Source organism: Calypte anna, chromosome 11 (genome assembly GCF_003957555.1).
Source record: "Calypte anna isolate BGI_N300 chromosome 11, bCalAnn1_v1.p, whole genome shotgun sequence".
Lineage (NCBI taxonomy): Eukaryota > Metazoa > Chordata > Aves > Apodiformes > Trochilidae > Calypte > Calypte anna.
The window spans coordinates 1,618,107-1,645,217 of NC_044257.1; the positions used below are offsets into that span (position 1 = coordinate 1,618,107).

General features: G+C 50.1%; 1 protein-coding gene across 1 annotated transcript in view; it reads left to right on the forward strand.

Annotated features, from left to right (window-relative positions):
- PLEKHG4 (pleckstrin homology and RhoGEF domain containing G4) overlaps positions 1-27,111 on the forward strand; it is a 96,416-nt gene that overhangs the window by 36,359 nt on the left and 32,946 nt on the right. The window contains exons 5-10 of the mRNA XM_030457671.1: positions 9-132; positions 1,145-1,238; positions 6,534-6,620; positions 8,329-8,445; positions 11,012-11,110; positions 12,128-12,276. Coding sequence (XP_030313531.1) covers positions 9-132; positions 1,145-1,238; positions 6,534-6,620; positions 8,329-8,445; positions 11,012-11,110; positions 12,128-12,276 — 670 coding nt within the window. The remainder of the gene's footprint in view (positions 1-8; positions 133-1,144; positions 1,239-6,533; positions 6,621-8,328; positions 8,446-11,011; positions 11,111-12,127; positions 12,277-27,111) is intronic.

A 27,111-nucleotide genomic window follows, 5' to 3' on the forward strand; every position in this document is an offset into this window, starting at 1 on the left:
TTTCACAGGTACCAGGGATAAACTGGGACGTGCAGTGGCCATAATAACAACAAGGAACACTGTCTGGTTAAACCCCCACTGCAACACCACCCAGCTGGTACGACTCCTCCTGTACCTGCACTCCATCCCAAGGTGGGTGACATTGCTGGCCTGGCTGGGGGAACACTGCTGCAGGGGCTGCTTTGCCTTTCAGTGTGCCATCTGAGGTGGTGGGTGGTGCAGGTGCTCTTTATGGGCTTAGGAACCTGGTCCAGACAGTCCCAAAATGGTTCAGGTAGAGAGATCTCCTGCTCTGGTGAGCAGCCTGGTGCTCAGTAAGCACTTTGGCCACTCTGTATGTGCCCTGTGCACGTGGTGTGGTAGAACTAGGTGTAGTACTGAGTGTTTCCCTGCATTGCCATGGATCCAAGCTGCTCTTGCTGTCTTTCATTTGCTCAGGAAATGGGATTTGGGAGCAGTCATTCAGCAGCTCTGTGTTACAGGATCTGGAAGGGCTGACAGTAGTTTTGGGGAGTCTGCAGGCTGCCTGCTGCTGGAGCTACTCTTCCTTTCTCTGTGACAAACGTTTCCCCTGACTCATCTTGGACTCAGTTGAGGCTTTGTTTCACTTGTAGGTGATTAAAGTGATAAGAAGTAAAGCTCACTCTGCCAGTGATTTTTTTCTGTTTTGTTTGTTTTGAAGCCTTTAAACCATTTATAAAAGGAGCAGGCTTAACCCAGGCTTTGTTTCTGATGCTTCTCCCTTCAAATCTGATTCTGGGCAAGATAGATGTTGGGTCTGGATGCTGTTAAGCAGTGTGGCTACAGCCAAGCTTGTCCTGAACACAGTTAGGAAGGACTGGTGTTCCTGGGTGGTTGATGGGGTGAGTATCAGCAGCTCTGCAGCCAGTGAGATGTGTCCTAGGAACTGGAGAAATGGGAAGTTCAGGTGGAAATAGCAAAGGGAAAAACTGAGCAATCCAGATGGTGGTTTCTGTGTATGGATTTTGGTTAGGAGAAGGTGGCCAGGTAGTTCCCTGTCCTTACAAAGCCAGAATAGACTGGGTTGTTTTTTTTTTTTCACCCTGCCATGACTATGGGTTGTTTGCATACTTTTATTTTTCTCTGGTGACAAACAGTGATCTCTCTCTCTCTGTCCTTGTAGACCAGAATGTCAGGCTTTGGGGCTGACAGTCCTCGTGGATGCTCGTCGCTGCTCACCTGTTCCTGCTCTCTTCAAGGCATTCAGCATCTTGCAGGTGAGCCTGGAGCTTGGGCAGAGGAGCAGGACTTGGATTCCCATCCTGGCTGCATCTTACACCTCCATCTGGAGCTCATGTCTCCAGCTGCCTTTCAGTTGGCTTTGGCAGGTGGAGTTATGTACCCAGCCCTGTTGTAGGAGGATGACCTGAACTTGCTGGTCTGCAGACAAAGCAAAAAAACCCCAAAGCAAGTCTGAGTAAGAGGAGAACACCCCTCCCACCCCTCCCAACCCCTCCAAATCTGGTTCCATCTCAGTGCTGAAAACAGCCCCCAGCCAAGTCCAAACACTGCCATGAATTATTGTGCTTGGTCATGTTGCCCCCTGCACTGAGGTGATCTGGGAAATCCTCAGGGATTTTTGCCCCCCATGGAGAAGGCAGGAAGAGAGGCCTCTACTTGCTGGGGAGGGAAGGGTCATGCCAGGTGGAAGAGGACATGCAGCTGTTGGTGAGTGAGTGGAATTGGACGTGCTGTAACCCTATCTTGCTCCAGGTCAAAGGCTTTCCTATCAGTCACTTGCAGAGCAAGTGTGTTGTGTTGCCCCCACTCCCCCAAGGAAGCTCTCTGCTGCTCTTAGGAAGCCCAGAAGCTGCTGGGTTGGAGCTGTGACTAATCTTGTTTGAGCAGGTGTTCCTTTTAAATCAGAGCTTAGGTCCCTTAGGAGTCCCAACTCCACCAACTGGAACAGGGCAATGCTTTAATGAGCCTGATGCCTGAGTGCTTGCTGTGCTTCAGAGCCACATCTGAGTGTTGAGGCTGAGTCAGAGCTCTGTCCTCCTGCTCCTTGGGCTGGGTGGAGCTCTGAGCTCCATTGCTGTGCTCATTTTCTGGGGAGAAGGAGTAATCTGGTGCCCTCCTCTATCCTGCAGAGGCAACGAGCAAAATTAGCTTCTCTTTCATGCTGTGCCCCTGTGGCAGTGGGCTTGCTAAAGGTGCTGAGCATTTGTTTGCCCACAGTTGCATGTTTGTGTCTTACTGGGATGATTTGGAAATCAGCAACACTTTGAGACTGTGGATTTTGGGTCTCCAGCCTCATCCAAGGGTGGCAGGAATAGAAGTGCTCTCGTTTAAGTTTCCTACCCTCTGGAAAGAGGAGGAGGGAAGCTTCTTGCAGTGCCTCTGGAATATCCTGCTGTGATGGCTGTTTGGCTCTGAGCACCTCATTACCAGGGTGGTGCCAACAGTTAGTTAACTAACAGGGATTAATTAATGTGCTGCAAGCCATTTCTGGAGCTGAGCATGTGCTTCAGGTAAGAGTGACTGACAGGAGCTGGTGACTGCTTGTGGTTTTACCCTGACTCTTCTGCAGACTCCATGAACAAGACCTGCTCAGCTCACTCATCACCTGGCTCTGGCACAGGAATAACTCCCTGGCTCCTCTGAGCCTTGTTGGAGATCCCCAGTGTTTCCCTCTGCCACCTCAGCAGTGCTCTCATCTGCTCTGAGACCAACAGGAACACAGAAAACTGACTGGAACTGCAGCAGGGCAAGCCAGGCTCTCTGGAGCACAAGCAGGGCTTGCTGGCCAGGGGATGCAAAGGCCCAGGTTGGGTGTTGTGCTTCTAAGGTCACAAAGCATCATCTCAAAAACCTGTGTGCAGATCTTCCTGCTCAAGGGGTGTGTTCACATGTCCTGTCACTGCAAAGCACAGAGGATCTTGGGCTGATGTTCAAGATTGGGGACCTCCTACTGCTCTATTAGAAGTGGTTACTTTGGGTTTGGATGTGGTATTTGGGGACCATCCCATCTCCACAGATATTCCTGGCAGGCTGTGCTTCAGACAGTGCCAGGGTGGCACTGGGCTTCCATTGGGATCAGGAAGTCAGAATATTGTTTGCAGGCTCTGCCTCAGAAAGGTGGAAGAAGGGATTTCCAGTCTCTTAGGGGGAAAAAACAAAACAACAAGAAAAAACCCCAACAAAAACCCCAAAACAAAGCAACAAAAAGAACATTAAAAGGCAGGGTAGGGACTCTGGTGTTTCCTCAGCTCCTGTGGATGCCCCTCTGTTCACACTGTGCCCGGGTTGGGAGGTGAGAAGTTCACTGACATGTGGGGAACTCTTTGCTGCTTGTCTGGTGTTGGTGCAGTGGTGTTTGGGGAGCAGGGGGATCACAGGGATGGCTCCTCTGAGAAGCTGCTGGAAAACCCCACAGTTCCAGCTAAGGCCAAGGCTGAGCGTCAGGGTTTAACTCTGGCCTGGCAATTAAACCGAGTAACAGAAGCTCCCTATTAATCCCCCTCTCCTCCTTGATAAAGAAAGGAGAGAGAATAAGGGAGAGAGACTGATGGGTTGGAAACTAAACTGCACAGCTTTAATGAGACAGTAATGATAAATAGGAAAAATTACTAAATCTATACAAATATACAGGGAAATTGATCCCAGGTTCCTCTCCCCTCTCCCCCAATAACTCTCCCATCCCCACCGAGGCTGCAGGGCAGCCCTGGGAAAGTCCAGGCTGGAATCCTGGGGTCAGCAGGAGTTGGGAGCTGGAGGCAGGAACACACAGATCCAGGCTGGAATGGATCAGGAGCACAGGCAGAGGAACAGACAGAATCCTCCCAGGATGCTGAAGCAAAGAGGGAGAGGGGAAGAAGGGGAAGCAGGAATGGGTTTGACCCTCCTGATGCCTCCAATTTCTCCTGAGTCTGAGGTGTATGGGATGGAATCCTCTGTTTGGTCAGTTCTGGCATCTCTCTTGTCTGTTCCTCCCCAAAGGAGGCTGCAGGTGGGACCTCTTTATTCCTTCTGGAGGGCAAACTGTTCCTCAGAGCTGAGCAGTGTCCCTGGCTCTGCACACCAGGCTCTGGCTGTAACTATAACCATGGAGTTATCAGTCCCAGGAGCAGCCACTGCCTGAGAAACTTGCTGTGAATTTCAGCAAGTGCAGCTGCTGACAAGAGACTGAGCTGAAAGCAAAAGGACAAGACAGAAAATCCCCTTTATCCTGGCCCAAACCAGGACACTGAGCAGATATGGGAAGCTGAATGCACCTCTGTGAGAAACGTATTCAAGAAAGGGAAAAGGAAACTGCAAAGATAGTAGAAAAAAAAAAAAAAAGACCTGCAGAGGAGAGGAGGAGGTCAGAGCAGTGCCAGACCACAGACACCCAGGTCAGGAGGGGAAAAGGTGCCCAAGCAGAGATTTCCCTCCAGCCATGGAGGAGCACAGGGGAGCAGTCCCTGAAGGAACACAGTGGGATAAATGTGGATTTGTAGCCCCTGAAGGACCCCTTGGCAGGGGAGGTTCCTGAAGCAGCTGTGACTCTGGGCAGCCTGTCCTGGGAGGGACTGAGGTTGAAGGGGTACATGAAGGATTCTTTCCCATGAGAGGGACCCTGTGCTGGAGTAGGAAAAGCTGTGAGGAGTCCTCCCCCTGAGGAGAAGGAGGGGCAGAAACACCCTGGGGGGAACTGACCCTAAACCCCCACTGCTGGGGAGCTCCCAAAGTGGGAGCAAGTTGGACCCTGGAAGATGGAAGGGAGGGGGGAGGTATTAAGATCTGGTCGTGCTTTCTCTTTCTCCTGATAGGTGAAATAACTATTTTTTTCTTCCCAAGTTGAGTCTGTCTCTTCTTTTTGCCCATCACCAAACCTCCTTGTCTTGGTTAATGAGCATTCAGGTGGATTTCCTCCTGGAGGGGAGTGAGAGGAGGCCTGGGCCTAAACCATGACACTGCCAGGGAGCTGGGTTTGGTAGCAGAGGTGGTAAGAGGTTAAACAGACAGCAGGAAAGCTTCCTCTGGTAGCATCCAGCTGCCTCCAGCTCTGCCTGACTTCTGTGAACTACTTGAGTCCATTTGGACTGCTCAGTGAGTGCTGGAGGAGCCTGGCTCTTCAGCTGTTTAAAAAAAAATGTGGTGAAAAAGACTGGATTTCTTTGGAAATGTCACTTCTTGGCTTGGGAAACCCTGAACTTTCCTCCTGAGTTTTGTTGGTGACTGCTTTTATACAGTCTCTGTTTTCATCAGTAAGAAACAAGTGAGTGTTGTGGTGGTTGGTGTAACCTCCTGTTACACCATCACCACCCTTAGCCCTCACTCAGATTGCACATCTTGTGACTGTTGGAGTAGAAAAAGGGATTGTGAAAGAATAACTTTATTTAGTACCATGGTCTGTCATGAAGCTGTGAATAGCCTTCATCCTTCAGTGCTTTCTGGCAAACAAATACAGAGCTGCTAAAATAGCTGTAATGCCTCCCTGTCCTCTCTTCAGTATTTACCTAATAGAGCCTAATTATGCAGTAAATTCTTTTTTTTGGCCTTTTGATCAGTGTTCCAATGAGAATGCAAGTGTGAGTAATTTGCTTTGGAGAAAGGGATTTGAGAAGACTGAGAAACCTCTCACTGTTTTGGAAGGGCTTTCAGTTGGGATTTTCTTCCTGCCAGTTGAAAAGGCTCCTGTTTCAGAACCAGATGAGAGAAAGGTGTTTTTCCTCTGTTCTGGAATATGTGAATTTGGTGCAGAATTTGGTGTCCTTGTGTTTGCTTTCCTGGTTCCCTTGATGCCTGGTGTGCAGGGTCCTTGCAGCTTCAGCAGTTCCAGGCAGGATTTACTGCTTGACAGTTTCCAGGCTCTTTGCAGAGGCAAAGACCATTTAGGAGACATCCAAATGGGATGACTCTTAGTTGTGTGGAACAACAGCTCAAATGGCTCTTCTCCTTGCTCCTTGATTCTGGTCCAGGAATCCTGGCTATAGTAGGCCCTGTCTCCACCTGTCTCCATGGTCTGGATCTTTCTGCTGTGTTTCTCTCTTCCTGCTGGCACTCTCTGGGTAGGTTTCTCACTTCCCTGTAGAGGAATTCTATAACTGGGGGAGACCTGGATCCCAGAGTTTCAACTCCAGCTGCCAGATGTCCCCTGTGTTTGGAATTTCTGTTGGTTTAACAGTAGCAGGAGGATTCAAGTCCTTACTTGTGACTTGGTCAAGTGAGGTCAAGATGACACTTTTGGCACTGGGGGTGCAGGGTGATAAAACTCCCTTTCAGTTAGGAGAAGTGATCAAGAAAAAAACTTGGACACTGCATATGGTTCTTCCCCTGCCCATTTTCCTGTGCAGAGGGTTGAGGTTTTTTTAGGATAGCAAAGACTTGACCTTTTCCATTGCTTCCTTTCATACTGCAGCAAACTGCCTTGGTGCTCCATGGAGTGGCCTTCCCTCTACCTGGTGACTGCTTTCCAGGCTTCCTGAACACCTTTGGAGGATAATTTGCAGCCTCCTGTGCAGATCTGATCTGTTATGTTCTCCTTCACATCCCAGGCAGGTTGGTAATGGGTTTGTGCTCTGTTGTAGGATGTGGATCCTCATTGTATTCATGGAGTACTGCTCCTCGTGGAAAGGGATCTGACTTTTCGGATGGAGAAGCCCCCAGCTGGACAGGTAATGGACCCATTCATCCAGGGTGTGCTGGGAAGCTCTTGCTACCCTCTGTTTAGTCCCACATGAAATCTTTGTAGCTGTTCCATGTGTTTTAGGGTCGTGGTTTCTTCCAGGTGTGGTATTTACAGGGCTGTAAAGTTTCTGTGAGCTGAGCACATCTCTGTCACCCTGTGTTTATTGCTAAGTCCATCAGTGACATTTGTGCCATGCTGATGTCAGACTGCTGGGCCCCTCAAGACAGGGGGGGTTTTTTTGGGAACATGGACAGCTGTACAGAGAAGCCCAGCACAATTAACAGTAACTGAGATGCTTTTAACATCTCAATAAGAAGGGAAATCCTTGGTCAGGAAGAGATCACGTCAGGCTGAATCCTGAACTCCACCATGTGAAGGCTCTTGTAGCTTTCCTGAATTTTTTTGGTATATCTCATGTTTCCTCTCCTCATAGCTGCTGCTGTCAGTGACTGAGAGGCTTTTGCAGGAGGGGGAAGAGCTGTGTATGTGTGTGAGGTTCCCTTTGCAGCCCAAGTGTCTGGGAAGACTAAAAGGAGGTGCTGGTGGAGGAGGGAAGATGCTCACAGCATCAGTCAACAGCCCCCACTGGAAGTAAAGCTGCCTTGGTGTTCCAGGGCTGTGTGAGGAACCTCAGCAGGTTCTCAGCCACTCTCTGTGGTGAGTGAACAGAGCATCAGGATGCATCCCAATCATTTTCCTCTGCTCCCAGACTGTTACAGCTACAAGAGTGACTGAAATTTTGTGCCTGCTGGAACTCTGTAGATGTTTGAGTAGGCCAGGACCTCACTTTGGACTCCTGTGGGTGAAAACGTGGTGTGTGAGCAGCACAGGAGTCCATTTCCACCTTGCCCCCAGGGGGAAGAATTTGAAGGGAGAAAGGGGGCTGCAGGTGTGTGCATGGAGGGAGAGCCACAGGAGACATGAAACAACCTTGAGCAAACCCAGAGTGTGTAGGAGGGAGCAGAGCAAAGGCTGACAAGGTCATGCAGGAGGAATTGGAACCTCCTTGCTGTTTTGTAAGGAGGTGAAAACTTCACAGTGTGTATATGGGGGGGTTAAATGTCTGCACCTGAGTTCCTGGTGTCTGGGCTGGCTTCCAGCTACCTGCAGGAGCACTTGTCTCTTCTCTGAGTGTAAAAATTCTCTGAGGGCTTCCAGACTCATGGAAGGCAAGTTATCCCTGTCAGGATCCAGGAAACACTTGGAGCAAATAGCTGCTGCCATCAGTGAAGAGCTGAGGGTAGGGCAGAGGCTTGGCTGTTTTTCCAGGAGGTGAGATGGGGAAGCTGGGGGTTGGATTTAACCTCTGGGGCTCTCCAAAGAAATGCAGATCCCAGCGTGAGGTGGGGAGGTGTGAGGGAGTTGCTGTGTTTACACCAGGAGGTGCTGACTCTGGAGAAGGCTGGCTGCTGCCAGGCTTCCATCACAGATGTTCTGCTTTATGGGACAGCATGTTGTGGCCTGCAGCCCCTCAAGGTTCACTCACTAAGCTGTACAGCAAGCTGCTCCAAGAGGTTTTTTGTTTTTTTTTTTACCTTTACACTGTAGCTACACATCAGATACACACTGTGTATGAGGCTCTGGGTGAAAGAGATGAAGAAATAAAGGCTGTTGCCTTCTGTTAACCCTCCCCTCTTCCTCCAGTGCTCAGATTCTCATGAAGATGTGCTTTTATTTCTTCTGTTCCCGTGCAGTTTGAACTTCTCACATCCATGAAATCCCTGCATAAGCACATAGACAGCTCCCAGCTGCCTCTGGAGCTGGATGGGACCTTCCCCTACTGCCACCGGGACTGGCTGAGCTTCCGCATGGTGAGTGGGATGCTCTGTGCTCCTTGGGATCTGGGGAAGGAGTGGCATGGTAACTGAGCTGAGGCCAGGGGAGCTTGTCAACACCTGAACCTACAGGCATTAAAGCAGAGTGGTTTCTGGCATAGCTGTTTACACAAATGAATCTGTTACCAAGGGAATACTTCGTGCTGTCTTCATGAAATGGATGCACACTGCGACCTGTTGGCAAGATCTGCATCAGCTGGAATCTGTGGTTCCAACTCCTCTACTTGAATTGCATTAATTCACATTTGATCCTGTTTTGAAGGGAAAGAAGCAGAATCCTGGGTTGTTGTGACAGAGGCTCTTGGCTCTGAAGCTTAAGGGCAAGACACTTCTTGTACTAATCTCAGGAGAAGGTGTTAGATCATGTTCCCCTTGAACTAACAATCAAGTACTCGAGCACAATAGAAGTAGTTTGATCCTCTCGGGTTTGGAGCAGGCTCCCCAGAGCTGCCTAAGAGCTCCTTAGTAAAATCTGCAGCTGTAGCAGGAGTGAAATTTGGAAGTTCAGCTACTTCCAGGAACATTTTTCCTCCTTTAGGTACGATTCACTTACTTCCCAAAGTTGTCATCAAATCTGAACTACTTAGAAAGTCTCTAAACTAAAAATACAGAGAAGGTTCAGCCCAGGGGAGCATCATATTCCTCTTGGAGAGCCGGCACATGGTGTAAAGAAGCAGAGGAACGTGCAGGCTGTCTCTGGAGGTAACAGTAGGAGGCAGTACCAGCAACCGGTTCTGCTCCCTGGGGTTCGGCTGCTCTGAGGATGCCGCGGTCCCGCGGGTCTCTTTGATCTCTGCATTTTCCTCCGGGAAGAGTCTCGGATCAGGAGATCTGCAGTGTGGATCCTGCTCAGGACAAGCCCAAGGTGCAGGGAGGCTGAGCAAGCAGGGGAAATGTTGGAGCCTCAGGGGCAGAGGGGCTCAAACTGCCCCCTCCAGACACCCTCTGAGCAAAGTGGCCCCGGCACAGAGTGCTGCAGCCACCCATGCAGCAGGGCTGCAGTGCTGCTGGCTCTGCATGCTCCCAGAAAGCTGCAAAAGCAGCACCTGTGGCCCCAGTAGCCAGCTCTGGGGTATACTGGTGCTGTGAAGGGAATGAAGCCTCCGTGGGATCTCTAAAGCTGCACACTGGGACATGACTTGTGATACAATCTCGGCTCTGGAAGCCTCCACACACACTGGGTGTCCTCACCTTGGGCTTCATTTGCTCACCCTGGGGGATGGCAGAGCCACCACCTCTGCTCCCAAAATATTCAGAGGACTTTTGGCTGTGATCTCAGTGCCCAGCATGCTGTGTGGCACAGCACAGAGGGTGTTGTTGGTGACACCACAGTGTTGCTGGTGGCAAATGTCAGCAGCTGGGCTCAGCACTTGCCAAATGTGCCAAAGACCTTTTCTGCCTTACTTCAGAATCTGCTTTTTAAACTTGCAACTAAAAGGACTGGTGTGAACCTGCACTGATGCAGCACTACAGAAACCTGATCTTGCTGTCTGGGATTGAATCTGAGGTCTATTTGGCAGAGAAGCTTTGCAGGAGGTTATGGATTAGTTTTCTAAACAGAGCTGAGAGAAGTCTGAGAGCTGAGGTGCTCTGTCCATGCAGCAGATAGTTCTGGAAGGGAGGAGAATGACACCAGACCCCTTCTTGTGCCTTATATCTCAACATGCAGAATGCTACCAGAGGGAGCCAGTGCAAGAACCAGTCTGTGTGGGGTGTGTGTTTATTCAGTGTTTCTGTGTCAGTGACCCAAGTGCTCAGCCCCTTCAGTCTGCAGCATTTTTTTCCCCCTATCTGTGATCACACCTGCATCCTGCTCATCTGTCCCTGCTGGGGCTGCTCCAGCACACCAGGGAGGAGGGAATACAGTTTGGGAAAGATTCAAACAGCTGCTTTTTTGTTTTGTTTTGTTTTGAGTGCTCTTGTTTTGGAAGAGCTGTTTCTCTCTTCTCTGATTTCAGTGGCTGGAGGCTGGAACCTGAGACTCTTCAGTCTTGATACCACTGACTTTTCAGAAAAGTGCTGTCTGCTGAACCCTGGGAAATGTCTGGGGGGGGGTGTATTTTCTCCTCCTTCCCATGAAGAGAAGAGATATCTCAGATTTGTCAGTAGTTTCAGGTGCTTAATTGTGGGAGCTTTCCAGTTTCCTAATCTTTAGCTTACACTACTTTTAATCTAAACAGAAAGTACTTGAAGTAGAGAGATTCTAAGTTGTTGTTCTGTGTTTTGTTCCTCCAAAATTCACTTGTGGTGATTCATCTTCATGGGAAGTTGCAAGCAATGGCAATAGCAGAAGAATGTGGAACACAAGTGCATGTTTTTTGTTTTTTTTTTTACACTGAAGTGTGGCCCACAGAGCTGTGAGTCCTGGAGTTGAAGGTCTGCATAGAAGCCTCTGCAGGGAGTGATGCATCTGAAGCCTCTGGTGTAATTTAACCCTTGGCTTAATGTGTTTTATCCTCTCAGTCTCTGTCCTTTCAACTTTCTGCAAGCTTTCCTGTAAGCCATGAGACAGTGATCAGGCCTTGGTGCTTTCTCCTTGTAGAAGCTGGAGCACTTTCTGCAAGGATGCCAAGGTGCTTGTGCCTTCCTCTGGGGAGCCATTCATAAAATGGAATCTGCAAAACTACCAGAAAGAGCTGAGGTAAGAGTGTCCCTGGCAGAACTGAGGTATAGAGTGTCCCTGGCAGAGCTGGGCTGGGGCAGAAGAGTCAGGAGAGCTGCAGAAAAGCTGTAGCTTTGGGTTTGCAAGCTGTAGGAGTAGGGTGTTCTGAGAGCTGTGTGTCACTGTGGAGCTGTCAGGACTGCAGGACTAGAAGGGGCTGATCCAAATGAAGAGATTGAAGGCTCCAGGGGGTGTGGAAGCTGCTTCTCTGATCCCTCAGCATCACCCAGGGCATCTCTGCAGCTGAGCTTGTTGTTGCTGGGTGCTGGAGTGTGTTCTGAGCAGCTCTGCAGCTCTGGTGCTGGCTCTGAGGAGCTGCCTCAGGCTGTGCCACACCAGGTTGGCTCCGGTGGTGACAAGGTAGGTGACAGCACAGGGGGTGTTGGGGAGGCCAAGGCTGAGCTGCAGCTTTGCTGCCTCTGGAACAGAACTTTGGAAGTGGGAAGAGGAGAAGGGGTACAAAGGCTGAGGCAGTATTGTGACAAACAGGTTTGATCCCCAAGTCTTGAGGAGGTGCTGGCCCCCTGGCAGAGCAGGGAATCCCTGCTGGCCCTGAGCATCCCAGCAGGAAAATGTGGGAGGGTGCAATGGGGGCTGCTCTGGGCCTTCTGCACACAATGGTAGATCCACAAACCCTTCACATGCTCCTGTCCCATGCAGACCTGGCCTCTGGGAACAGGAGGAGCTTGCTGTGAGGGGAAGGTGAAGCTGGAAAGCTCATTTTGTTTTTCTGTGCCCAGCAAATGAAGTGTGAACAGTGATAGGAACTGGGCTTCAGTTTTACCTGGTGGGAAAACTCTGGAGAACACAAGAACTGTTTAACACTTTGGGCTTGGCAGGGCAACAGCTGAGGGAACCAACCTCCCTCTTCCCTAGGGGGGGCCACAGTGAGGTGTTAGTTGGTTGGTTGGTTGGTGTGTGTGTGTTTTGGGTTGGGCACTGGTTTTTGCCTGTAGGTTGCATTAACTGCTCATCTGGCTCCTGCCCTCTCTCCAGGAGGCAGCTGTGCTGCTCAGGAGCTGCAGGCAGCTGATGGTGAATGTTCTGGAAGACACACAGCTGGTCAGGATGCAGCTGGAGGGTGGAGCACTCCTGGCCAGACTGAGGAAGGAGGAATCTTGTGTCACCCTCACCCAGGACTACAGGTAAGCCCCAAGAGGAGGAGATGAGCAAAGGCAGCCCCTGGGTGGCTCTGCAAGGTGACCCTCTCTGCAAGAGGACTTTGGTTTTAAGCAGGAAAGGTGAAAAGAGTAATGAAAAAAAAAAAAGTGGTCTGGGTGGATTTGCTTCTGTGGTTCAAGTTCCTTTTCCAAGCCAAATCAGACTCATCTTCTGTAGTGGAGAGAGAGATGGGTATTTTGTGCCCCTCAGAAAGACAAATCTTTGTTGGTGGTGCCAGTGATGAATGTTTAGATCCAAGGCATCCTCACTGTGTGATTAACCAAGGCACTCCTTGAACCAGGGGATTTCCAAGAACCTTCACTGCCAGGAATGCTTTCTGGCTGGAGCAAGCTCTGATCTGGCACACACTGGTCCAGTTTGCACAAACAAACATTCACTGCCCCTTTGCAGAGTTGGTATGAGCAGAGGGGCCAGCCCTTAAAATCCCCAGGGAGTTGCACAACTCCTGTTTATACTCTTGGAGCACCCTGTCAGTGTGTGAAGGCCTCTCTGCTGGGTGCTGGGCAAACAGCAAGGCAGGAGAACAGCCCTGACACCCCCCAGCCCCCAGGAATTCCCAGCCTGAGTGTCAGGGAAATGCTGGGATGTGGGTGCAGAGGTGTCAGGGGGGTGTGGGGGAGCTCTGTGCACCTGCAGCCTTGCTCTGGGGGAACTCTCATCTTGGGAGGGACCAGAGGGAAGAATCATAGAATCATAGAATCATAGAATGGGCTGGGTTGGAGTCAGATGTCTTTGTGCCATCACAGAAAGCTACAGGAGCAGGTCCACTGGCCAAGATGTGATGGTGATGGGCACCATCAGGTGAGGGTCTGCCATGCCCAGGCCAGCACCATCTGAGGAGTCCCACCTTGGGAGCTGCTCAGGAACCAGCCAGCACCTAGAGACTTCCTGAATGAGATTATTTTCATCTGCTTCTATTTACATTCCCAGGCTATGTTACAAAGGCTTGGTTTCAGACTTGAACTGACAAATTCTGATTGAATTGCTGTAAGCTGTCCATAATTTAGTTATTTGTCATTAGTTTCTTATAAAACATGAATGACCAATGTCCTAAACTATAGTCTGAAGTCTTGTATGGAGCTGACAGCTTTTGCTGTAACTTCAGTTGTTGAGCTGGTGAAGATTCTTTGGGTTTTTTTTGGCCTTCCATGTGCTGCTTCCCTTTCTTGTACTCTGCTTTTTGAAGCTTGCAGCCCCGTGCTGTGCAGCTTGGTGAGAGAGCTGGCTTAGCTTGGTCATAGAATCATAGAATGGGTTGGGTTGGAAGGGAGCTCAGAGCTCATCAAGTCCAACCCTTGATCCACTCCCCCCGTGGTTCCCAGCCCATGGCACTCAGTGCCACATCCAGGCTCTTTGGAAAGATCTCCAGACACGGAGAATCCACTACTTCCCTGGGCAGCCCATTCCAATGCCTGAGCACCCTCTCCAGAAAGAAATTCTTTCTCATCTCCAACCTAAACCTCCCCTGGCACAACTTGAGACCCTGCCCTCTTGTCTTGCTGAGAGTTGCCTGGGAAAAGAGCCCAACCCCCCCCGGCAGCAGGATAGGGCATCTCACCCAGACACTGGGCAAAGAGCAACATTTGTCTTTGAAAATTCAGCAAGGGGATGGCAGTGCAAGTTGCTGCCTGACTCTGGGGGTCAGCATTTGGGTGCTGAGTGAGAGGGGAGTGTGGGGACAGCTGTGTCACTGTGAGTCCTCTCTGCAGCCCTGGCAGGCTCTGGGAACACACTCGTGCTGAGTTCCTCTTGGAGAAGTTTTTGGGTAGAACTGGTACAGTCCTGCCTTTCCATTCTGACATGATGCAAGAGGCCCAGATAATAAGGACTGTTGCTTTGGAGGGGTTTATGTATTTATTTATTTTAAGGAACACATAGCAACTTCAGAGTCCCGGGAGGAGGGGGTGAACATGCCTGCTTTTTATGTTTTGTTTTGGGTTTAAGCTAAGCCTTGTGTGATTGTGCAGGGAAAAGGTCAGCTTTGAAATCTGATCTGACAGAGCCCCTCGGGGTAATCTCTGCTGCTTTGCTTCCCTTAGCAAGGGCAGGGGATACACACTCAGTTCTTTGATAGCACAATGTTTGAGTGTATGCCCAGGCTGTGTAGCATCTTCTCTGTTTAATTCAGGTTGTACTCATTGCCTCTCAGTATAAATGGGCAGTGGGTCACATATTTGAGGCTCTGTTCAGCCTGAAGATAAATGAATATAATGGATATTATATGAATATACATGAATATATTCCTCTTGGAGCCCATGGAGCAGTTGCAGAAACTAAAATCCATGCAGTGTTTTACTGGAGGAGATGCCTGCTTGTCCTCTAGCTCTGGGCAGAGGACTAAAGTTGCTCATTCTTCCCTCTTCCAGAATCCTTTCAAAAGGGGGGGAAAAACTCCATCACTCAGCCAGAAAATTCTGCCTGAGAAGCACTGTTGGGTTTAGGTCCTCTGTGGCAGTGCACTTGATCCTTCTTTCCAAACTGGAGTGTAGCTATTAAAGGTTCTGAGCTCTTTTAACTCTGGAAAGGTTCTTGTGGTTCTGATTTTTCAAAGGCTTCTTTAACAGAGAGGATCAAAGCAAGGTAGGGACAAAACATTGTGGCTTACAGAGCTAAGGTGCTGTGGCTGTTGCTGTCTCTGGGCCCAGTATTTGATGTTTTTTTTTTCTGACTGGTGACAGGGGTGAAGTGTCACCAGCACAGGAGTCTGGTTGTGTCCATGCAGTCAGCAGGACCTGTTGTGTTGTTCTGCTGAATTTGGAACTGTAAAATCTTGAGCAGTGATTAACAATCTTCAGTTCCATGCCCACTGAACCAATATTTGAAATCAAATTATCTACAAAAACAAGTCAAGTGGCTTTATCCTGCTGAGCCACCTCTTGGCTCTTGTGTTAATCACGTGTCCCATTGTTTTAGGTTTTTTCTTCTGTCTTGTGCAAAATCCTGATCAAGCAGAAAGCTGGGGGAGGGCTTTTGGCACAGGGCTGTAGTGAGAAGACAAGGGGTAGTGGTTTTAAACTTGCAGAGGGGACATTTAGGTTGCACATTAGGAAGAAATTCTTTAATTTGAGGGTGCTGAGCCCCTGGCCCAGGCTGCCCATGGAAGCTGTGGCTGCCCCATCCCTGGCAGTGTCCAAGTCCAGGTTGCATGGGGCTTGGAGCAACCTGGGCTGGTGGGAGGTGTCCCTGCATATCTAAGGGGGTTGGGACTGGGTGAGCTTTAAGGTCCCTCCCAACCCAAACCAGTCTGGGATTCTGTGATCATGGCTGCCAAGACTTACCAGTCAGAAGGTAGGAGGCAAGCTGTCAAACAGTGCAAAAACTGCACATAAATTGGGGCAAAAATTGTAAGAAAAGTTTTCTTGACTCCCAGCTGAAATATGCCAACCATAGGAACAGGACTAAAAGTAATAATAATAAAAAAAAGCTGTATTTCTGAAGAGGCACAGAGAAGCCAAGCCCAGCTGCTCCATCACTGTGGGGTTAAACAAGCCAGAGGCTGACTTGCTGCTTTCCCAGGGCATGCATTTCGCCAACCCTCACAGCTGAATTTCTTGCTGGTTTGTGACTTCACGTGGCAAAAAGAATACCAGGAGCTGGTAGGGACACAGAGAGGGACAAAGCCATCTGACAGTGGCTGGCTGCAGGTCAGGGACAGTGTGCTGAGCAGGCAGGGAAGCAGCCTGGTGCTCTGTACTCAGATTTTATCTGCCAAATACCTTTCAGGAGCAGACAGCAAACAAGCCTTGCTTTAGTCTTTCCCTTGGTAATGAAACTCTTCCCTTGGGATCGGTTTGGGCACGTTTCCCTGCAGAGCAGAGTTGCCCTTGGAATGTCTGGTGACAGGAGCAGTGGGATGTCATTGCTGCTGAGGGGTTGCTGAGACAGTGACACAGCTCCTTTCCTGCAGAAGCTGAACTCCTGCCCATCAAAGATGTGGTCCTGGGTGGGGGATGTGGGAGGGATGCTCCCACCCATCCCTCTCTCTGGCAGATGCTTCAGGAGTCCCTCCTGGCTGCCCTGTCCTGTGGGATGCTGTAGCACCACACAGTGGCTTTAGCTGGTGACTTGACTCTGTCCCAGTCAGAACAAAAATCCCCATAATTCCTTCTCCTTGGGGTCCCTTTGTAAAAGGACAACCTGACCCAAGCAGCTCAAGGGAGAGAAAGACTTCTCCAAGCAGTCTTCCTGGGAAAAGCCTTTCCCATTGTGGAGCTTTGTTGCCAGAGCACACACCCTGCAGGCAGCCCATCCCAGGGAGCTGAGGGCAACGTGCTGGGCTCAGCTGCTCCCTCTCTGCTCTCCATCCCTGGGAAGGCTTGCCTGAAGCTGGCCCAGAGTTGGTACTGATGGGCCAGGAGCTTTGTGGCACCTTTGCAATGACAGCTTCACCACGGGCTGGCCACCTAAAGGGGCAGCTGGCCTGCTGAAGGCCCAATAAAAGGCCCTTTATTCCTTCTTGGTGGAGCTGGCTGGGGTTGAAGCCAGCATGTTTGCTGTCATGCCATCTGCTGCTCTGAAGGCCCAGGTCTGTTTCCTGAGAGCTTCCAAGGTTTTGTTGTCCCAGTCTTCCAGGGGATGGAAAGGTGGAGCTCTTTGTATTCCTGGGGGGTAGTGGAGACACATGGCACAGAGACAGACATCACTTCAGTGTTACTAATACTGATTTTTATTTTTTTTTCCCAACCTTTGGACAGGAAACCATTCATAAACACAGTATTTTTCATAAATTAGGTCAGGATGGGATCTCTGGCTTCTGTGTATCTCCTGTATTGATCAACCAGCCTGTGGCAGCTCAGGGCAGTGCATTGTGGCAGGTGGACAAATGCTTATTTTGTGGTGGATTACAGAGACTTCTGTGGCACTTCCATCATAAGCCTGGAAGATCTGCCAGGAGCAGTGGGAGCTCTTGCAAAGTGAGGTGGTTGCCTGGGGCTGGGCAGCAGGGCAGGGAGACTTTTAACCTGGTCTCTAGCCAGACATTTCCCACTGCTCTGCTTGTTCCTGCTCCTCTTCCAGCTGAGCCAAAGGATGGGAACACGTGCAGAGCTGTGGTGTCCAAGGGTGCCTTTTGTCCTCTGGATATGCTGGGAGTCAGAAGTGGGGTAAAGAAGATAGAAACAGTTTATATTCACAGAAAGATGCTTTGCACTGGCTGAACCAGAGCATGAACCTGCACTCCTGGCATGGCACAGGAACAGGACTGGGCTGGGCTGTGCATGGCCACAAGGCTCAGGGTGAGAGCTGGAGGAGAAAAACCTCAGCTGGGTGAAGGCATCATCAGGTTGGGTGCTGGGCTGTGTACAAGATGGAACCAGAAGAAGCATAATCTCTTCCCCCAGGCTCTTCATCTGAAAGGAATTTATTCTTGTGAGCTGTGAATAAGCAGCTTATAAATAGATGGAGGAGTGAATTCTCCTTTTGTTTGCAGCAGGCAGTGTAGTCAGACTCTGAACTTCCAGGGTGGAGTGAGTAGAGCCAAGAGCTGGTTCTGTGAGCTGGCTATTTTTAGTGTGGTTTGGTGATCTGGTTGGAGGCCCTGGGTGGGGACCTGAGCTGAGCAGAGGTACTGAGCAGTGTGGAGTGGACTTCCTGAGCAGCAGCTCCTCCATTCCTGGTCCTGAACTGGAGTGAGGATGAGCTCCTGGCTGACACTTGTGCCTGGCTTCCACCTCCAGCACTGGGGCACTGGCTCTGTGTGAAATTGTGGCCCATTGATACTTGGACCTCTGCTGGTGATGGAATAGAGCTGTGTGGGGTTGTGGGAGCTCCTCTTTGTGGCTCTTCAGCAAGACTCCCACTTCTAGCAACCTGGGGACAGAGAGGAGCCAGACAGAGAGGGACCCTGGAGTCTGGATTGCCAGGAAGCTGAAGAGGAGGCAGCAGTGTGCCCAGGTGGCCAAGAAGGCCAATGGCATCCTGGGCTGGCTCAGGAACAGCGTGGCCAGCAGGTCCAGGGAAGGGATTCTGCCCCTGTGCTCAGCCCTGGGGAGGCCACAGCTTGAGTCCTGTGTCCAGTTCTGGGCCCCTCAGGAAGTTCAGGAAGGAGCTTGAGGTGCTGGAGCAGGTGCAGAGAAGAGCAAGGAGGCTGTGAAGGGATCCAGCAGAATTGCTGTGAGGAAGGGCTGAGGGAGCTGGGGGTGTTGAGGCTGGAGAAGAGGAGGCTCAGGGGAGACCTCATCACTCTCTGCAACTCCCTGAAAGGAGGTTGGAGCCAGGGGGGGGTTGGGCTCTTTTCCCAGGCAACTCTCAGCAAGACAAGAGGGCAGGGTCTCAAGTTGTGCCAGGGGAGGTTTAGGTTGGAGATGAGAAAGAATTTCTTTCTGGAGAGGGTGCTCAGGCATTGGAATGGGCTGCCCAGGGAAATAGTGGATTCTCCGTGTCTGGAGATCTTTCCAAAGAGCCTGGATGTGGCACTGAGTGCCATGGGCTGGGAACCACGGGGGGAGTGGATCAAGGGTTGGACTTGATGAGCTCTGAGCTCCCTTCCAACCCAACCCATTCTGTGATTCTGTGATAACTCCTGGGGTGTTCCAGGCAGGCATGTGCCACTCTGCAAAGTGGGTGAGCTTTTTTTCTATGAGCTCTTTTTGGCAAAAGTGAACTTGGGGAATGCAGAAGCTCTGCCAAGGGTCTCCATGAGCAGCATCTGAAGCTCTGCCTGGCTGAGGTGTAGGCAGAGACTAAGCTGAGGATCCCAAACTTGGGACAAGCTGGGGGCAAGAGTAGAGGGGGAGACAAGTGTCTGGGGTGTAAATCTTAGCCTGGGCAGATTGGGATGGGTGACATTCTTGGTGTGAAAGGTAGAAGCTGTGCATTCATGGCCTGGTTTGAGAGGACCAGGACAGGAAAACACCACCAGCACCTGCCAGCTTTTTGTTGTGGCAGCTACAAGGGGGAGCAGAGCATGTGGGCTGCCTGCTGCTGGGTGCTGGTGGCCAAGGCCAGGCAGCCCACATGGGGAAAGCCTTCCTGGAGGTGTTACAGTCTTCTGCCATCCCCTCTCTGTTTTGGGGATGTGTTGGTTTCTGTCTGTGCTGCAGCCAGTTTGATGGTGGCTGCTCTGTGCTTGCATGTTGCAGAAGATGGCAGTGCCTGTGTCCCCAGAAGATGGCAGTGCCTGTGTCCCTTTCATTGATGCCATTTTTCTGGTTTGCTTAACTTGTTCATCTTCCTCTCTGGGAGCTTTGGGCCCTTCTCATGCTGCCACTTCCCTAGGACATGCTCCTGATCCTATCTGAGAGGTGCATCTTCCACTGAGAGCTGCCCTCTCCCTGGTTCTGCTGAGGACCTAATCCTAAAACCTAAGGAGAAGCTCTCAGTATACCTTGAAATGAGCTCAGTAACACCCTGGCCCCAAAGCTTGGCAGCTTTCTGCCACAAGACACCTCTGCACTGGTGCTGGGGACACAGAAGATGGTGACAAGCACCAAAGCTTTGCCCTTTAGCACTGCATGGGTGGCAGTGCTCTGCCATGCTCTTATTTGTTTGTCAGGTGGAGGGAGGAGCACAGGGTGACATTTCTATCCAAACACATCCCCTGCTGCTTGGTATTCATTCCCATTACAGTCTAACCTGTTCCCTCTGTTTGCCTGGTGGTTTTCTCCTGGTAAAAAGCTCTTACACTTGCATTAAACAAACCTGCACACAAGGGAGTGTGGAGCCAGTGCAGCTCTGGGTGTCTGAAGTGCTGGGTAGAGCCAGTTCTGGCACCAATTCTGGTTCTCAAAGAGAGGGAGAAGATTGCAGAGCTCTCTCTAGGTAAGTTTCCATTGTTCTTTGAGATCTTTTCACCAGATGATCTTCCTCTGCTCCCCTTCTGCTGTTTATTTTCTGCTGTCTTCTGTCCCAAATCTTCCTGGATTCAGTGGGAATTTACCCAGAAGTCTCTGGTTTTGCCTGTTCTTTTTTAATAATATTTTTCGTGCCAACAGGGCATTAGGTAACTGGTGACACACTGTGGGTTTTATCTGTTTTAAAAAGGTTGTGGAAAAAATTCCAAATAGTTTCCAGTATAGGATGTTAGCTGAACTGCCTGAAGTTCCTGGCTCTGCCCCAGCCATCCTGGGGGGTTTTTATGGCTACACTGGGGTAGCTGTTTTAATTCTGGGATCATTAATAGCATTGCCACTTTGTGGATCATAAACACCAGGAGTGTGTGAAAAGAAGGATAAATCAGGGCACTAGGCATGGGGCTTGAGATGAGAGTGGGGTTGTGTTTGAGCAGAGCATCTTGAAATGGTCCTGATGGGCACAGAGCAGCTGACCTGGATAACAGATAGAAACACGGACAGGTTGATGGACATGGGACAAGGTTTGGAGGCAGAAAGGATTTACAGGTGGTGGAAAAACCCCCAGCCTGCTGCTGAGTGTTCTCAGGACAATGTGTCCACATCCCATCTCCAGTGCAGGGGGAGCTTTCCCTGTAACTCAGCTTCATCTTGGTTTGGGATTTCTTCCAGTGTTGGTTTGGGGGATTTTTTCCAACCAGTTTTATGGCTCTTGCTGGGGTTTAAAATCAACCAGAGTCTGCACACAGGTTTATTGTAACTGAGTGCCAGCCAGGCTGGGGAAGGACTCAAAGGTCACAGCTTGGGACCACACTTGGACAATTGTTGAACCCTTTTGGTTTTGAAGGGACTTCAGGGTGTATTTCTGCTAAAATGATGTTTAAGTGAGCTGTGCTTCAGGCAGGAATTCTCCCAGCAGCTCCAGCCTGTGGTGTGGTCATTGGAGGGGTTGCCTGCTGCTCAGTGTTCCCAGGACAATGTGTCCACATCCTATCCCAGGCTCTGCTGCAGGGGAAGCTTTCCCTGTAACTCAGCTTCATGTTGGCTTGGGATTTCTTCCAGTGTTGGTTTGGGGGATTTTTTCCAACCAGTTTTATGGCTTTTACTGGGGTTTAAAATCAGTCAGAGTTTGCACACAGGTTTATTGTAACTGAGTGCCAGCCAGGCTGGGGAAGGACTCAAAGGGACCACACTTGGACAATTGTTGAACTGTGTGCATCAACCCTTTGGCTTTTGAAGGGACTTCAGGGTGTATTTCTGCTAAAATGATGTTTAAGTGAAGAGGCAGGAATTCTCCCAGCAGCTCCAGCCTGTGGTGTGGTCATTGGAGGGGTTGCTCTCAGTGTGTGTGCTTGAGAGGTGCCCTGCTGAGGAGGGTTTCACTCAGCCCTGGGTGCTTGGCTGTGTCTGCAGTTCCTGTGGCACCAATCCCACAGGCAGCCCCAAACCTGGTGTTTGACCTCTCTGTGGCTTTTCTAAGGACACTTGGGGGTTCTCACAATTTACCTGGTTCCTCAAATACTTCTGCTGGGTAATTAAAATCACTGTGGCTCTTTGTTCCCTGCAGTGTGTCCAGCAGTATCTGCATTAGCTTCCCTGTGGCCACCTCAGCTGCATGTCAAGTTTTTAACTTGTTTTTAGGAGCAAGCATTTGGGATCCACCTCCAGGTATGGGCTCATTACAAACCTGGCAGCCATGTAGATTGCTACCAAAATGCATCAATGGCCAAGAAAGGCTCAAATGCATTTTCTTTCTTGAAAGAGCCCTCAGGCACTCAGGATTTTCCCTGGAAAGACTTCTTCCTGAAGCAGCACTGAGGATGCATTAAGGATTTGCAGCCAAAGAATCAGCACCAATGACCTGGGTGATGTGCTTGTGCTAAGCCATCCTTCCATCCTCCTCATTGCTGGATCCTGTTCCTTTCCTGCCAAACCTGTAGGTACATCCACAGAGGAAGTTCAGCACCAGGAGTGGAAGGCAAGGGGAGGTTTGTGTTGTGACATCTCCCCAGGGTTGTGCTAAAGCACAGAATGATCAGGGATATCTGTTTTGTTTTTTTTTTCCAGGGCAAATTATCAGCACTGGATGTGCCTGCAGCACAACAAACACACTGCCAAAAGGCCCTGTGTCTTGTGCTCCTCCTTCCACCAAGTTTTGCCATTTGAGCCAGGTTGGGCAGTGGGTGAGCTCTGGCTTTAGCCTTCCTGTAGCTGCTCCTCTGGCTGTTGGCTGGATGGAGCAGTTTTTTCAGGCAGTGCAGAGCAGTAAAAGTTCTGCTGCTTCCTCCCTTCTCTTTGCCCATCCCTGCCATGGCTGAGCATGCCTCATGCTGCTCCTGCCAGCCTGCTGGATGCCACTTCTGTCACCACCTGTTTGCAAAAAGAAATCAGGTATTTTTACTCTGAAAGCTGAAGTGTACCCCTCCTGTGATAGATTTTTTCTTTTTTTTTTTTTTTTTAAGGGCAGATTCAGACAGAAATGGTCTTTCCCAATTACAGGTTTCAAGTTCCCCTGTTATTATACAACTGCTTGGCACTTCTCCAGAAAAATGAAGACGTTTGGAACGTTTTCTGCTGAAATGATTATTGCCCAATGAAAACAGGATTTGGGGGGAAACATAAACTGACATCAAGCTGCTCCTTTTTGCTATAAATTATATTGACTCTGCACTACTGCAAAATTATTTTGGGTGATTTGAGCATGGAAGAATGCAGGGAGAGCCTCTGGTTACCACACTCAGATGTGGAGGGCAGTGGATCCCAACAGATCTATCCTCTGACAAGACTTTCCACTGGCTTCAAACAACACTCTGCTTTTCTCTCTCAGAATTGCTTCAGGCCTTTATTAAAATATCTTCAAGGTGCTTAACAACCAAGTACTTCCCTCTGTGTAGCAGGAGGGAAAAGTCACTTTTTCCTCTTCAAATAAACACTTGAGTTTGGTTGCTTCAAGGTGCTGTGAAAGGAGTGAAGGACAGGAATGAAAAACTCCCAGGTCTGAATATGAAAACTAAAGAGTTTTTTTCTGCATGGGATGGTTTCCCATGTTGCAGAGTGGCCTTGAGTGTACCAGAGTACCAGAGATGATTTAGGGAGAAGTTGTTACAGTGAATATCAGCAACTGGATGGATGTGTGTAGATGGGGAAAGAGATTTACAGAGGCTTGGGAGAAGGCAGTCAGCACCCAGCAGATCCTTTCTGTGAGCACTGGAAGGGTTGGGGTGAAGTAAAAAAAGCCAAACTTTCCCATGGGCTTTCCCAAACCTTATTAAAATATCTTCAAGGTGCTTAACAACCAAGTACTTCCCTCTGTGTGGCAGGAGGGAAAAGTCACTTCTTCCTCTTCAAATAAATGCTTGAGATGTGGTTTGGTTGCTTCAAGGTGCTGTGAAAGGAATAAGGAATAGGAATGAAAAACTCCCAGGTCTGACTCTGAAAAATAAAGAGTTTTTTCTGCAATGAGGAGGCTGGAAGGATGGCTCAGCACAACCAGAAATGGTTTAGGGAGGAGTTGTTGCAGTGTGTATCAGCAACTGGATGGATGTGTGTAAATGGGGAAAGAGATTTACAGAGGTTTGGGAGAAGGAAGTCAGCACCCAGCAGATCCTTTCTGTGAGCACTGGAAGGGTTGGGGGGAATTAAAAAAAGCCAAACTTTCCCATGGGCTGTGGGGGGTTTCTTTGTTTGGCTCAGTTTGCCTGCCTGCTGCAGGGTGGGAAGGGCTGGATTTCCTCTCCATAGGAGCAGAAGATGGATGTTAGTCAGGGAGCCTGTGGTGCTGGGAAAAGGGAACTGTGTGGAGCTGACAGTGTATGAATGGAGTTACCTTGGAGATGCAACAGAAGAGCAAGCAGACACTGAGGTTTCACTGAATGCCTGCCAAGCCAGGCAGAACGTGTGAAAACAGCCTGAGTGGACCTTGGAACAAAGGGCTGAGATGCTGGGTCTGGAGGAACAGGGTGAGGTAGAGGAGGGATGGGGTAAGGCCACACCTGGCATCTCTCTGGGGCTGCAAAAACCCAGAGGAGACTTTGGGAAACTTTAGGACCATGAGGTGAGGAAGCCTTAGGGTGTGGGGTTGTGCCCTGATGTGTATCAATAGCTCCAAGAAAACAAAATGGCTGAAGTGGCAAGAATAAGGGGTCTCAGGGAAGGTGCCATGCTCTGAACAGCCCAACTTGAACTGAAAAGGAGAGCAAATTTCCAGCCCTCTCACCTGAAATGAATTCCCTGCCCAGTCCCTTCTCAGAACATCAACTCCCAAATGCCCTGAGTAAGTTTGAGATGCCCGTGGGTCAGCAGCACAAAGGTTTTCCATGTGTGGGTTCAGTTCATGATGTCACTCTCAGTTCCATGGGATCAGCTGGGACAGAAGGAAGAGGAAAGCAGCTGGAGATGTGTGTGGCTGCCACAGTATTTACTGGGGTGTGGATTGCACAGGGGGCTTGCTGCTCATCTGGGGCTCTAGCTTGGTCCTTTACAACCCTTTTCTGCAAATTCAGTGAAAACTTGGTTTTACTGAGGTCTTCAGAGCCTGGCTCTTTATTTCTCAAGTGCTGCAAACAATCTGGGAAAATTGCTTCTGGGGAAAGAACACGTGTGGGGCCAGAAGAACACTCTTTGGGGTGGATTTTTTTTCAGTCCTTCAGCTCAGCAGCAAAAAGTTCCCCCAAAGCCTTTCTCTCCTCCCGAGGTGGGCTCCTTGGGGCTCAGTGAGGGGGCCAGAAGCAGTATTTTATGACTCCATTTTGGAACCTTTTTTTCCCTGGAGTGGTTTGCTGGTGGCAAGGCCAATGCTGGCCTTAGAGGTGCTCCCAGAGGCTGAGCTTGTCCGTGCTGGTTTGTGATAGGCCTGTATCTCTTTAGAAAAAACCACTTAAAACATGTTAGTTTTGTTATCACTCCTTATCCCTCCACCTCAAGGGTGGTTTTTTGGCCATCCCTGCCACCAGGAGAGCCCATGTTTTGGGAATCTGGGAAAAAGGGGCTGTCTGCTCCATGGGAGAGCCTTGCAGCCCAGGTTGTGAGTGACTCCTCTTAAAGAGGAGTCAAACTGGAGACATCTGGAGTCCTGTTTCCTCCAAGGGGTATGGAGAGGAGTGGAGTGGGGCTGCCTGGCTCCCCGTGCCAGGTTGGGCCACAGAGGAGCTGAACTCTTGTCCCAAGCTGCCACACAGCACGAGGTCAGCATCTTGTGATGTCTCATGGTGCACTGCAGCCCTTATCAAGGGCTTGGGTGGATGTAAGGCCTCCCATTACAGAAAGGTCTAGCAGGTCAATCTAGCTTGCTGATGAGTGCCATCAAAGAGGCAGCATCAGCACCAAACTGATTTCCATGGAAAGGCTGGAAAAATATTTTGCCTCACGAGAGGATAATGGCAAATATTTGCATGTAATGGCCTGTAATATCTAAAGTGATAGGTGCTTGCTTGGCTGTGTGGGTGGGAGGAACAGCATTTGCAGCACCCTGGGTGCACCCAGCATCCTGGGTGGATGAGAGGCAATGATGCCAGCAGGGACTCCTGTGGGATAAGACCAAAGGGTGTCTGCCTGTCTGGCGCTCACTCTGCTGGAGCCTCACTCAGAAACCACGACCCGAGAGATGCTCTCTGCTGCCCCAAAATCCAACCACGTCAGGGGGGTTGCCAAATACAACTTCCAGCCATCTTTCAGCCTGTTTCTCATTAGCTGCCCAAGCTGTGTCACTGCTGGGAACTGCCCTTCCCAACCTGCTCCATAAACACACTCCAGAGCTCAAGCTTGGACGCTGCTCATGGCTCTGCTGCTGCTGCAGGTTCCTGGGCTGGATCCCAGTCCATCCCTGGGAAAGGGTTACCAAACACCACTGTTTGTTTATGGTGATTTTGGGGGAAATGCAGGAGGGGTATTAACAGCTCTGATCTTTCTGTTGAAGATTGGAGATCGTGTGTAGGAAACCTGTCTGCTCTGCACTGCAATACCACTGATCTCAGGCCAGAAACAATTTAGGGGTTTTTTTTTTGGCTGCACTTTGCAGGAATTCATTCAGTCTGATGGCATTTTGAAGAGGAAAAACAAAAAGTATCTTAAGAGTCTGAGGGTTGAGAAGTTGGCTGTTGAGCTCTGGCTGGAATTCTGAATGGAAAAATCCTGTGGATTCCTGCTATGCAGAGCTGGTTGTCCAGACCTATTGTGCTACCTCGTGTCCATGAAGTGCTGCCTAAAAACTCCAGGCTGGTTGCCACTGAGTGCTCCTGGGCAGCTGCATTTCATAGGTTCAAGATAGCAGCAACCTCAGACAGCAATGAGTATGAATGCTTGAATTGCTGCTATGAATTCCCATTAGAATCATAGAACCACAGAATGGGCTGGGTTGGAAGGGAGCTCAGAGCTCATCAAGTCCAACCCTTGATCCACTCTCCCCGTGGTTCCCAGCCCATGGCACTCAGTGCCACATCCAGGCTCTTTGGAAAGATCTCCAGACACGGAGAATCCACTACTTCCCTGGGCAGCCCATTCCAATGCCTGATCACCCTCTCCAGAAAGAAATTCTTTCTCATCTCCAACCTAAACCTCCCCTGGCACAACTTGAGACCCTGCCCTCTTGTCTTGCTGAGAGTTGCCTGGGAAAAGAGCCCAACCCCCCCCTGGCTCCAACCTCCTTTCAGGGAGTTGCAGAGAGTGATGAGGTCTCCCCTGAGCCTCCTCTTCTCCAGGCTGAACACCCCCAGCTCCCTCAGCCCTTCCTCACAGCAATTCTGCTGGATCCCTTCACAGCCTCCTTGCTCTTCTCTGGACCTGCTCCAGCACCTCAAGCTCCTTCCTGAACTTCCTGAGGGGCCCAGAACTGGACACAGGACTCAAGCTGTGGCCTCCCCAGGGCTGAGCACAGGGGCAGAATCCCTTCCCTGGACCTGCTGGCCACGCTGTTCCTGAGCCAGCCCAGGATGCCATTGGCCTTCTTGGCCACCTGGGCACACTGCTGGCTCCTCTTCAGCTTCCTGGCAATCCAGACTCCCAGGTCCCTTTCTG